General features: G+C 46.4%; 1 protein-coding gene across 1 annotated transcript; it reads right to left on the bottom strand.

Annotated features, from left to right (window-relative positions):
* Positions 1 to 3,129: 3,129 nt before the first annotated feature.
* On the bottom strand, positions 3,130 to 13,106 carry hspb1 (heat shock protein, alpha-crystallin-related, 1). Its single transcript, XM_068007974.1, has 3 exons — positions 12,643 to 13,106; positions 5,981 to 6,044; positions 3,130 to 3,583 (listed from the first exon to the last, which is right to left on the bottom strand). The coding sequence occupies exons 1-3, from the start codon at positions 13,022 to 13,024 to the stop codon at positions 3,394 to 3,396; spliced, it is 636 nt and encodes a 211-aa protein (XP_067864075.1). The 5' UTR covers positions 13,025 to 13,106; the 3' UTR covers positions 3,130 to 3,393.
* Positions 13,107 to 13,123: the final 17 nt, after the last annotated feature.

Raw genomic sequence — 13,123 nt, 5'->3', positions numbered from 1 at the left:
GGACTTGGCTTTTGGGTCGACTTTTAATCATATGATGCTCCTGAGTGGATAAGGAGAAAGTTGAAGGAATCCTGATTGGCTGCTGTGCTCTGACCACATCTGTCGCCATGGCGACTGGATCTTTCTCTGACTGCACCACAGGTCGATATTTTCCTATCACAAGGTGGTTCTGGAAGAATATTAACCCTCCGAAGTCTTTTTATTTCTTTTTTTTTTCACATGGTTGATGTTATTTCATAGAATTACATAGAATTTACTGCACAGAAACAGGCCATTCGGCCCAACAGGTCTGTGCTGGTGTTTATGCGACACACGAGCCTCCTCCCACCCTACTTCATCTCACCCTATCAACATATCCTTCTATTCCTTACTCCCTAATGTACTTATCTAGTTTCCCCTTAAATGCATCGATGCTTTTCGTCTCAACTACATCATGTGGTAGCGAGTTCCACATTCTCACCACTCTCTGACTAAAGAAGTTTCTCCTGAATTCCTTATTACATTTATTAGTAACAATGTTATATTTATGGCCCTTAGTTTTGGACTCCCCCACAAGTGGAAACATCTTCTCTACATCTATCCTATCAAGCCCCCTTCAAAATTTGAAAGACCTCCATTAGGTCACCCCTCAGCTTTCCCTTTTCTGGACAAAAGAGCCCCAACTTGTTCAGTCTTTCCTGATGGTTATAATCTCTCAGTTCTGGTTCACAATTTATGGTCCCATTGTTTTAAAAATTCATGGGATTTTCTGCTTCTGTGCTTATAAATACATGTGAAGTGCCGAGCTGGCAAGTATAGAAGTGAAAAAACTCCAGCTCATTTCTCTATGTTATAGAATAGCATCATAGAATGGTTACAGCACAGAAGGAGGCCATTCGGCCCGCTGAGCCCGTGCAGGCCCTCTGCAAAAGCAATCCAGCTAGTCCCACTCCCCCGCCCTTTCCCCGTGGACTTGCAATCTTTTCCTTCAACTACTTATCCAATTCCCTTGTGAAAGCCACGATTGAATCTGCCTCCACCACATTTTGCTCTGAAAGATGAGGTAAAACACATTGGTGTTGATTTTCCTCTTTAGTGTGGAGAAGTCGGGGGGGGCGGGGTGGTCTGGGAACTTGGGGTAGGGGGAGATGGAATGATCCTTCTTATCACAAAATCGACCACAAGCTGTTTTCGGTCCATTTGGATGGAAGCTCATGAGTTGTCTGCACCTGATTGTGAGATAAGGGCGTCCCTCTCTCCATGGTCTTACGCTGCGGTGCTGAGGAGGAATTTTATTAATGAGCTCAATAAATTGGACTTTGGAACTCATTCTTGACTTTGTCCAAAAGTGAAGATGTGTAAAAGAATGAGGAACCAGAGGACGATAAGGAACTCAAGAGTGGGTTATTTTTAAAAAATTCTCAGGATGTGGACGTCACTGGCAAGGCCAACATTATTGCCCATCCTTAGTTGCTCTGATAAGGTGGTGGTGGGCCTTGTCCTTGAACCACTGCAGTCCGTGTGGTGAAGGTGCTCCCACAGTGCTGAACTCCTAGGGAGTTCCAGAATTTGAACCCAGCAACGATGAATTATTAAATAAAATAAACCTGAACCTTTGCTGTGATGGTGTTCTCTCCTTTGCTCATAACCTGGACCATTTACATTGTCAGTTTGACTCCGGAGCACAACTGCAACTCATTTTTTCATGAATAATTCGATCAAGTAGATAATTTTACCACACGCTCCCTTCATTGTGTCATTTTTCCAGTCTGCATGGTGTGAAAGCAGTTCTCCCCTTCTGCCGAAGTTCTTTTAGGATTTGTTTGAATGTATTTTTAGATTAACAGTTGTCAATGTGGCTGTCTACCAGAACCTAAAGCTGCTCCCAGAATGCAGCACTACATTCCATTGTGCCCACCCATTCTTCCAACCATGGCCCACTGCATATTCCCCTCCCCCACCGTACATTCCCCTCCTCCGCGGTGCAACCCCTCCCCCACTGCATATTCCCCTCCCCCACCGTACATTCCCCTCCTCCACGGTGCAACCCCTCCCCCACTGCATATTCCCCTCCCCCACTGTACATTCCCCTCCTCCGCGGTGCAACCCCTCCCCCACTGCATATTCCCCTCCCCCACCGTACATTCCCCTCCTCCGCGGTGCAACCCCTCCCCCACTGCATATTCCCCTCCCCCACCGTACATTCCCCTCCTCCACGGTGCAACCCCTCCCCCACTGTACATTCCCCTCCTCCACGGTGCAACCCCTCCCCCACTGCATATTCCCCTCCCCCACTGTACATGCCCTTTCTCCACTGCATATTCCCCTCCCCCACCGTACATTCCCCTCCTCCACGGTGCAACCCCTCCCCCACTGCATATTCCCCTCCCCCACCGTACATTCCCCTCCTCCACGGTGCAACCCCTCCCCCACTGCATATTCCCCTCCCCCACTGTGCATCCCCCTCCCCCACTGTGCATTCCCTTCTCCCTGCTGTGACAAAAATGAATTGGCCACTGTTTTTTTCTCTTGTGATAGAATGGTTGGTAGGAGTGGTGGTGGGAGTGATGGTGGGAGTGGGAGCAAAGGTGGGAGTGATGATGGGAATAGGAGTGGGGGTGACGGTGGGAGGGAGAGATGTTGGGAGTGGGATTGATGGTGTGAGTTATGATGGGAATGGGAGTGACGCTGAGAGTTGGAGTGATGGTGGGAGTGGGAATGTTGATGATGATGGAATTGTTAGTGATGATGGGCATGTTGGTGATGATGGCGGTAAGTGACTATGTGGGCGATGGTGGGATGATTGTGCAAACGGTCTTTTTTATGAAATGCACGCATCATTAACTTGATCCCCAATTTGTTCAAAGGCAATATAATCAAAGATGACAGATTTGCAGAATCTGAGCTGATTTTGCTCTTGGCTTCAGTGCTCTCTTCCATTGCTGGTCTTACACTGAAAACTATTCTGGACCTTGTGTTGGAACAGAATCTAACACCATTCAGGATGTAAAAGTGAGAAATAGAAGCATATCTGAACCAAAAACAGGAAATGCTCAGGAGGTCAGTCAACATCTGAAAGACAGGTTAAGTGCGTGTGCAGTTCTGATGAAGGGTCACAGTTGAAACATTAACTACACTGGATACAAAGGATTTATTTTTTTCTCACCATTCATTTTTTAATAAAGTTCAATATTAACCTAACAAACATCTTTAGCAAAATCTGGAAAATTTCTAAGTTTTGAAATAGATGCAAATGTAAGAAAAAATCTTTATTAATCTAAAAGACTACACGCTACACAGATGAATTCTGCACAATTAGTTCACAACCAATTAATTATTCTAGGGTAAACTGGTAAGTAAGGGCTGGCTATCTCGGTGCTGTGCTGGTTACGTTCTTCATTTTAGCTGTCCCAATCACTTCTTAGTTGCTTCGTTTGCCTTCTTTGAATCCTGCACTCCAATCTGGGCTCTGGACTCAAAGGTAACTGGGATGGTGATCTCCGAGGACTGCAGGGCCGGTTTGGACATCGGTGCTTCCACTGTCAGCACTCCAGAGGGGGACAATGTCGAACAAACAACGCCGGGGTCTATGTCTGGTGGGAGACTGCGGGGGAAGGGGAGGAGAGGTTAGACTGATTGACATGTCACTGGCTACATTACTAAACTCTAACAACTGAAAGGAACTCTGCTTGAAACACAGAACATTGAGTGACACCCTAAAGTTGGATTTTGACAAAGAAGCCACTTGTCCCTAATAAAACATGCCTTTAAGTCACATTTCTAGCTTCCTCTAAGGTGCAATAATCTGTTTATTCATTAGCTCGTTGGTGGACTGCAGATGCTCCATTTCTGATAATTCTTCCTGGTCTTGATTTTCAAGAACAAATCTCCCATTTGCTCCCAGACAATTAAATCACTACTCTGGTGAACTGCAAGGAAATCGCAGGTAAAATTCAGTTGTGCTATGCCTACTTGGCATTAAATTCAAACAAAAAACTGCAAGATACCTCCCCCCCCTTTCACCTGTATTGAGTAGAGCAGCATGGGGATGCTTGAGGTCATCAGTAACTCAGCTCCCTGAAGAGTGTGTTTCAGCCACTTTGTCAACTCTACTCCTTTAAAATGCTGACCTGCATACTTCAGGTAGATGTGAATTGATTTGCCTCAGATTGACAGCACAGTTTAAGCTGTGAACAAAGTTTGGAAGAAACATATTTCCCCTCCGTAGAGTAGGTTCAGTTTCTGAAATGATTCCCAGCAAAAGCAGTAGAGGACAAAACAATTTTGAAAAGAGCTGGATAAACATCTGGAAATGGGATTGGTTCTCAGACGGATAGGTAAAGGCTGGGATGAATAAATAACCCATCGTTCACAATGGGGCCGAGCATTGATGCTCTTCCTGGTCCTACAAAAGGCAGTGGCAATGCTTTTTGTTGTGGCTGTTTTCGGAGCAGCCTGCGGAGGTCCCTTTAAGCCACTCCTTAGGCCACTCCACCTCCAGTACCAATGGCCAGAGTCTGCCCATTTGTACCTGGAAATTGCATCAGGGTCCCACAAACGGCACACGATCCCGATTTAAACCTTTCAACAAGGCTCCCAAAAATCGAGTCGGACGGGCTAGTGGGTGGTAGGTTTTTTTGGTAAAAATGTGGTCCAACTGTCATCTGCTTCTCAGTGTGAACAGAATGGTGGGCAGATGAAAATCGCCACCAAGGGATCCTGAACTATGGCGGAAAGGGGGTGGAAGGGGGCCTTATGCGTTGACTTAGAAGGAACTGCACCTCCCAACCTGAAATAAACTATACACACACACAAGTTTGCACCCGCACAAGTTTACACCTGCACGAACTCACAGGTTTACACGCTCACGGGTTTACACACCCACAAGTTCACACCTAGACCTGTTTTCATATTTCACTGAAAAGGAAATGAAATTCGATCCAAGGTTGAACATGCCTTGTGACTCCTGACATTCTACTCGAGAGTCAACATTTACTGGAACGCTGTCATCTGAGGTGACCATGACCTGCTGAGTAAATTGAAATTGATTGTTGCCTTGATATTTTCAGGGGATGCACATTGTGGTAATTGCTAATTATTAACATCAGGTAGGTCGCGCAGACCTAAGATTTTTAGCTCTTACAAGAAAGCATGAGCACTAAAGTCGCATTTACCTGTCAGCCAGTTTATGTTTTTGGTTTGCTGCAGTTCTAAAATTGTCTGGTGTAAAAGGATCTATCGATGACAGCTATTGGAATCAGACCAGTTTAAACAGACCACTATCCAGGAGGGGGCATTTTGACAGCAAATTAACTGCACATTGCAGTAATTCCAGTTGGAATAAACTAGATATAAACTGTTCACTTGAACGCCCAGCAGCACTCAGCAGGATCTGCACTACATCTGACCTCCAGCAGGGTCCCTCAAGGTGAGGTCCCGGTTTGACTTCCAATCCTTCTCCTCTTCCCCCTCCAGATCCTTGGTGTGATTGCGTTCCTGATCCTACCTCCCTCGTAATCCTGAGTTTGAGCCTTAAGTCTCAGATGTGACTCCCCAGCGCAGTGTGACATGCAGGCAGGATGCGGCAATGGAGGCTATGGTTTCCCAGAGTGCATAGTGGCACAAAAAACACTCTGGATAAACTTCTGGCTTGGAGTCTAGCTCAACAGCAGCACCAATTCCAGGCGTTCTCACATTTCCAGTCATTAAAATTAATAACTGCAAAATCAGGAGCAGCTTGAAACTCCATGCCCAATTCACCAATCTGCGCTCACATCAAGTGAGACCTGGGCTAAAGTCCAGGCCATTGGATATACTTGAAAAGGAAAAATTTGCTGGGCTATGGGGAAAGAGCAGGGACTAATTGGATAGCTCTTTCACAGGCATGATGGGCTGAATGGTCTCATTCTGTGTTGTACATATCTATGATTCTAAAGTCCAGCCCTGGATGATAGGATGAGAGTTTATTATTGTCAGATCATTTATAAAAGAATTTACTCACAGATATTTTCGAGTAAAACACCTTGAAATAAAACCATGTTCATCTTGCCTCTCTTCGTGTTTGCCTGCAGGAGAGGATAATTGAATGAGTTTTCAATAAAGGTTGTTAAAGATCATTGTAAATCATTACCATGACTTCATCAGGTAAGATAAATCACCATAGTTCACAGCTAAGTAGATGAAAATGTTTGTCTGTGGGCACTTGTATGTAAATTAAGTACATAACAGAGCATCTCATCCTCAGCTGTCCACTGCAAATCGGACTCCTCACATAAAAATGTTATCTCGCTATTTAAAATGTTCCTTGATGTCTTGAAATTATTATTACAGATTCCACCTTCTGGGAATATCTGCCCCAATTTATTTTTATATGTCAGTTTTCTTTGAAATTGTTGACTTTGGATTCTGGAAGGACAGAGTGGAGGTGTAGCTTCATTGGAACAGTGTAAGAGGCCGAGGACAGAGAGGTCAGAGTGGGAGTGCTCTGTCCGCAGGCATGACCCTGACCTGCCGGTCACTCGCCATTTTAATTCCCCATCCCACTCCCACTCAGACCTCTCTGTCCTCGACCTCTTACACTGTTCCAAAGAAGTTCAATGGAAGCTCGAGGAACAGCACCTCATCTTTCGTTTAGGCATTTTACAACTTCCGGACTCAACATTGATTCCAATAACTTCAGATCATAACCACTGCTCCCATTTTTTCAGACAGCAAGTGCTGGTAATGGTTCTGCTGTTGCCATTTACAGCTACTCCTGACATATCTTCTGCTTCTTAACCTGTCCCATAACCACCTTCCTTGCCTCGCATCATCATCCCTCTTGTAATTTAATCACTCCTGCCCTCCACCCTATCACAGACCTTCCTTTTTGTTCTTTCTTCCCCTCCCCTCCCTACCCCCTCCTTTCCCTGGCTCTGCACTTGCTTAAAAACTTTAACTCTTTAACATCTTCCAGTTCTGACGAAAGGCCTTCGAACTGAAACGTTAACTGTTTCTTTCTCCACAGATGCTGCCTGACTGGCTGAGCTTCTCCAACATTTTCTGTTTTTATTAAGGATGGTCCATTCCCCATGATACCCAGGGTGGGGATGGTTCCTTCCCCATGGTGCCCAGGGTAGGGATGGTCCATTTCCCATGGTGCCCATGATGAGTATGGCCAATTCCCCATGGTGCCCAGGGTGGGGATGGTCCATTCCCTATGGTGCCCAGGGAAAGGGTGGTCCATTCTCCATGATACCCTGAGTAAGGATGGTTCCTTCCCCATGGTGCCCAGGGTGGGGATGGTCCATTCCCTATGGTGACCAGGGTGGGGATGGTTCCTTCCCCATGGTGCCCAGGGTAGGGATGGTCCATTTCCCATGGTGCCCATGATGAGTATGGCCAATTCCCCATGGTGCCCAGGGTGGGGATGGTCCATTCCCTATGGTGCCCAGGGAAAGGGTGGTCCATTCTCCATGATACCCTGAGTAAGGATGGTTCCTTCCCCATGGTGCCCAGGGTGGGGATGGTCCATTCCCTATGGTGACCAGGGTGGGGATGGTTCCTTCCCCATGGTGCCCAGGGTAGGGATGGTCCATTTCCCATGGTGCCCATGATGTGTATGGCCAATTCCCCATGGTGCCCATGGTAGGGATGGTCCATTTCCCATGGTGCCCATGATGTGTATGGCCAATTCCCCATGGTGCCCAGGGTAGGGATGGTCCATTTCCCATGGTGCCCATGATGTGTATGGCCAATTCCCCATGGTGCCCATGGTAGGGATGGTCCATTTCCCATGGTGCCCATGATGTGTATGGCCAATTCCCCATGGTGCCCAGGGTAAGAATGGTCCGTTCCCATGGTGCCCAGGGTGAGAATGGTTTCTCCCCCATGGTGCCCAGGGTGGGGATGGTCCATTCCCCATGGTGCCCAGGGTGGGGATGGTCCATTCCCCATGGTGCCCAGGGTGGGGATGGTCCATTCCCCATGGTGCCCAAGATGGGGATGGTCCATTCCCCATGGTGCCCAAGGTGGGGATGGTCCATTCCCCATGGTGCCCAGGGTGGGGATGGTCCATTCCCCATGGTGCCCAAGATGGGGATGGTCCATTCCCCATGGTGCCCAGGGTGGGGATGGTCCATTCCCCATGGTGCCCAGGGTGGGGATGGTCCATTCCCCATGGTGCCCAGGGTAAGGGTGGTCCATTCTCCATGATACCCTGAATAAGGATGGTCCATTCCCCATGATACCCAGGGTAAGGGTGGTCCATTCCCCATGATACCCAGGGTAGGGATGGTTCCTTCTCCATGGTGCCCAGGGTAGGGATGGTCCATTCTCCATTAATGAACTACCTTGCCTTTATCGATCCAAAAATACACAAAAAAGTAAAGTATATCTACTTTTAAAATGAATGCTGTATTTGCTTTAAACTGGATCAATTGTGTCTTTTTGGAGACATCTATGCACATTTGCAAAGCTGAGCACCAAACTGTAGTGACCTTGCAGCTCTAATAACACTCTTTCAATAATGATCAACGTAAAAATGAATCTGCGGCCGGAATCACTAAAAACCAGAGTCGGATTTATTGACCAGCTGGGAGCAGCATGGCTCGTTTAGGGAAGGAGTGAAGGGAAGAACAGCTGGACACACAACCTTTTATTATAAAACTGTGACTCCTGTGTTACTTACTAGTTTATAAATAGACAAGGACATTCTGAGGCTGCTGCTACAGTTTGGATGCTGGATGATGCTGCATGATGTGGGACAAACGGATATGTTCCCTTCAGATAACTGGAGTTACTCGGAGAAAAGTTCCTTCTTCTCTGCCCCCTTTCCCTCTGCCCCTTCTTAGTGATCTTGCTGTAGCATGACCATCATGCTACAGCTAGTCATGCTGTAGCATGACTAGCAGAAAGGGCATTTATCTCAACACCTCCTAGGCCTCTGCATATACTGTTCAATGACTAGCCACCAGAAAGCATAGGAAAATGGCCTGCAGTGTCTTTCTGCTCCTCCATTCCCTCTCACCAGGGAAGTATCCCGTCTCCACTCAGTGTGTGGAGAAGTACATAGTCTTCACTTGGAACCTCCTCACAACAGGGGTAAAATAGGACGATCGCAATGGCAGATCATAAGCCAACGTCTTTCTATTCCATTAAAAGAACTTCAATGTAAAAGAAAGATAGATATATAATGCTTTTCACAACCTCAGGATTCCCCAAAGCGCTTTACAGCCAATTAAGTAATTTTGAAGTGTAGTCACTGTAATGTAAGAAATGTGGTAGCCAATTTGCGCAGAGCAGTGAGATAAATGAGAGAGGTGAGCGAGGCAAAGAAAAAAGGATGCAATGGTCCTCCAATCTGATTGAACATGTGGATGCCAACCCACCACCTGATGTTTGCCTTTTCAGGCTTATTGCCCACTGCCCAGTGCAGCTGGTGGGTAGGGAGTTGTCAGGGTCTGGACTCTACTGCCCCTTCTCCTTACATCAAGGTTATATGAAGGTATTGACATGGGGGAAGCCAGAGAACAACTGCTTTGAGTCCCAGCTCAAAGCTTCTTCAGTCAGCTGGCCACTCCCTGTTGTCACTGCACCCAACAGATCCTTAAGTGCTGCCCAAAAGAGGTCAATATAGTGTTGGCTTTTGTGTATTTTCTTGTACTGCTTCAAACTTGACAGTTTCAATGCAATTCCTTCATCTCCGCCATTTGCTTTAAGGTCTAGCTGGATGCACTGAATTGGCTATAAATGAATGTGACTTGACCTAGGGTGACCTGGGGGTTCCTTTTAAACGTATTACTCCCCTCTGTCACTGTAATTATTCGATTGTTTCCTTTAAGCAAAACATGCTCTTTGATCTTTCCTAATCAAGTGCTTCATGTAACCTTTGCAGTGAGGGTGTTTCAACGGCTGTAATTAAGCAACCTACGACTCGGAGCTCAGTATCACAAGCTACATAACCTCTTCAAAGAATGAATTTTCATTGCAGGGCAGATAAAAGTTCTTGCTGTATTTAGTCCCAGTGTTAACATGTAATGGTTTACAGATTCAATGTTTCATAAATCGATTTGCTGCTGGCGTCTGGCAGAATGCACTTGCAATGAGGTCTCGTGGCAGAGGAGTAAACCCAGATGTGGATGAAGAGGAGGAGGAAGCAGCAAAGGTTCTCTGAGAAAACTAATGCTGCAGTCCTTCTCCTAGATGAAAATATAGATTATAGATAAACCTGATTATCCAATTAAGTTGCTGTTAATGCTGAGTTACTGTTGACAGGGAAAGAAGACTCACTAACGATCATCAGACTGTTAAAGAAAGAAAGACTTGCATCTATACAGCATCTTTCACAACCAGAGCTCAGGGCCTAGACAGCTGAAGGCACGGCCGTCAATGGTAAGGCAAAGGAAATTGGGAATGCACAAAAATAGCCTCCAGCAATCCGTTTAAGGACTGCTTTGCCCTCAGGGGGCAATGGGTGAGTCCTTCACTGCAGAGTACTGCGTGTTCCCACATTAAAATAGATCCTCTGAATGCTTTCAAAGAAAATTCTTCGTACAGCAGCTTTTTTTAAGTTCTACATATTTTTTGATTTCACCAATTTTAGTCTGGCTAGAAGTTCCAGTTTGCTTTTTCTTTGTTTTGAGTGCATCTGTGCTGATTGACTTCGCCTACCAGGCTGTCTCTATACTTTAAACCTAGCCAAGTTTTTGCCACTATAGCCACTGCATGAAACAAGTGTGACTTTTTAGCAAGGAGATTTCCTAAACCTGTTGTAACTCCAGAATTAATCATTCTCCTCCCCACACTAGTTCCTCATCTACAATGACCTAAATAGGATCTTACATGGCACATATCCACATTATTGGGTCATTGGAGTCAAGGTCAAAGGAAGAACATAAGAACAGGAGAAACAGGAGCAGGAATTGGCCATACGGCCCCTTGAGCCTGCTCCACATTTATATCGTGCCTTTCACATCCTCAGGACATCCCAAAGTAGTTCACGGGCAATGCATTATATTGAAGTGTAGTTACTGTTGTTACATAGGAAAACATGACAGCCAATCTGCACACAGCAAAGTCCCACAAACAGCAATGAAATAAATAAGCAATTAATCATTTTTGGTGGTGTTGCTTAGGTAGAATTATATAGAGTTACATAGCCATTCGGCCCAACAGGTCCATGCCGGTGTTTGTGCTCCACATGAACCTCTTCCCACCCCTCTTCATCTAACCCGATCAGTATACCCTTCTATTCCTTTCTCCCTCATGTGCTTCTCGAGATTCCCCTTAAATGCCTCTATGCTATTCGCCCCAACTACTCCTTCTGGTAGCGAGTTCCACATTCTAACCACTCTCTGGGTAAAGGAGTTGCTCCTGAATTCCCTATTGAATTTATTAGTGACTATCTTATATTTATGGTCCCTAGTTTTGGACTGCCCCACAAGTGGAAACATTTTCTCTACATCTACCCTATCAAACCCTTTCGCAATCTTAAAGACCTCTCTCAGGTCATCTCTCAGTCTTATAGAGAAAAGAACCCCAGCCTATTCATTCTTTCCTGATAGTTATAACCTCTTAGTTCTGGTATCATCCTCATAAATCTTTTTTGCACCTTCTCCAGTGCCTCTACATCCTTTTATAATATGGAGACCAGAACTGTTCAGAGCACTCTAAGTGTGGTCTAACCAAGGTACTGTATAAGTTTAATATAACTTCTCTGCTTTTCAATTCTATTACTCTAGAAATGAACCACAGTACTTGATTTGCTTTTTTATGGCCTTATTAACCTGTGTCCCTACTTTTCATGCTTGAGGGATGAATGTTGGCCAAGACACCAGAAAAACTCTCCTGCTCTTTTTTGAATCATGCGATCTTTGACATCCACTTGAGCAAGCAGACAGGTTTATCATCACGCCTGAAAGACCCTCACAGTGCAGCGCTCCCTCAGTTCTGCAGTAAAGTGTCAGCCTAGATTCGGGTGCTCAAACCCCTTGAATGGGGCTTGAACCCACAATCCTTTGACTCAAAGGTGTGGGTGAGAGTGCAACCTACCGAGCCAAACTGACACTGAGTTAGCATAAGAAAGACTTGCATTTATATAGCGCCTTTCACAACTTCAGGACATCCCAAAGCACTTTACGCCAATGAAGTACTTCTGAAGTATAGTCACTGTTGTAATGTAGGAAACGCAGCAGCCAATTTGCGCACAGCAAGATCCCACAAACAGCAATGTGATAACGACCAGATAATCTGTTTTTTTTAGTGATGTTGATTGAGGGATAAATATTGATCAGGACACCGGGGAGAACTCCCCTGCTCTTCTTCAAAATAGTGCCATGGGATCTTTTACATCTGCCTGAAAGGGCAGAAGGGGCCTTGGTTTAATGTCTTATACTGAAGGACAGCAGCTCAGACAGAGCAGCACTCCCTCAGTGTTGCACAAGGGGTGTGTCAGCCTAGATCAAGTGCTCAAGTCTCTAGAGTGGAACTTGAACGCAGGACCTTCTAACTGTGAGGCTGGAAAGCTACCAACTGAGCTACCAACAAACCCTAGCTGTGTTTAAGAGTGAAATACATCAACATCATTATAAAATGAGTAAATCTCACACCAAATGAGACCTCCTCCCCCCCTCTCAGGAAGAATTCAATGGGATGACTACACACTGTCAACTCCCAATTGCTCACCGTTGATCTCCACATATCCATCCTTGGTTTTCACGGTGATCTCCTCGGGGGCGAAGTGGTTGACATCCAAGTTGACCGTCCACTTGTCCGAGGTGACTTTGATCTCGGACACGCCGGTGCTCTGCTGCCGGCCCAGACCGACGCTGGAGGCGGAGGGTGGGGCGGCCGCCGGCCCCGTGGAGGTTGGAGGAATCGCCGCTGGTGCGGCCAGCGTTGGGCGCATGTAACCCGGCCAGATGCCCTGCCAGTCGGCCGCCCAGTCGTGGGGGATAGCTGGCATCCCGAAGGACTGGTCGAAGAGCCGGCCCGGGTAGTGCCAGTCCCGGAATGGGTCCCAGCTGGGCGTGCGCATGAAACTGAAAGGAATCCGCCGCTCGGCCATAACGAGGAGGAAAAGTGGGCGCAAAGTGGTGGGACTTTGGGCAAAAGTTTGGCTCAGCCTTGGGCAAACTGTGGATGAGGCTGGGGTGGCGGTGGTTTT

The sequence above is a fragment of the Heptranchias perlo genome, chromosome 28, assembly GCF_035084215.1.
Source record: "Heptranchias perlo isolate sHepPer1 chromosome 28, sHepPer1.hap1, whole genome shotgun sequence".
Taxonomy (NCBI): Eukaryota; Metazoa; Chordata; class Chondrichthyes; order Hexanchiformes; family Hexanchidae; genus Heptranchias; species Heptranchias perlo.
The sequence above is the reverse complement of the archived record's forward strand: the minus strand, read 5'-3'. Positions and strand labels throughout refer to the sequence as shown.

Bases quoted from the DNA above. Each gene is read 5' to 3' on its own strand.
- hspb1 (XM_068007974.1), bottom strand. From the start codon at position 13,024: ATGGCCGAGCGGCGGATTCCTTTCAGTTTCATGCGCACGCCCAGCTGG. The intron at 6,045-12,642 runs GTGAGCAATTGG...CCTCTCCTGCAG, and splicing joins TGGATATGTGGAGATCAACG to GCAAACACGAAGAGAGGCAA. The intron at 3,584-5,980 runs GTGAGTAAATTC...CTTCCCCCGCAG, and splicing joins TGTTTTACTCGAAAATATCT to TCTCCCACCAGACATAGACC.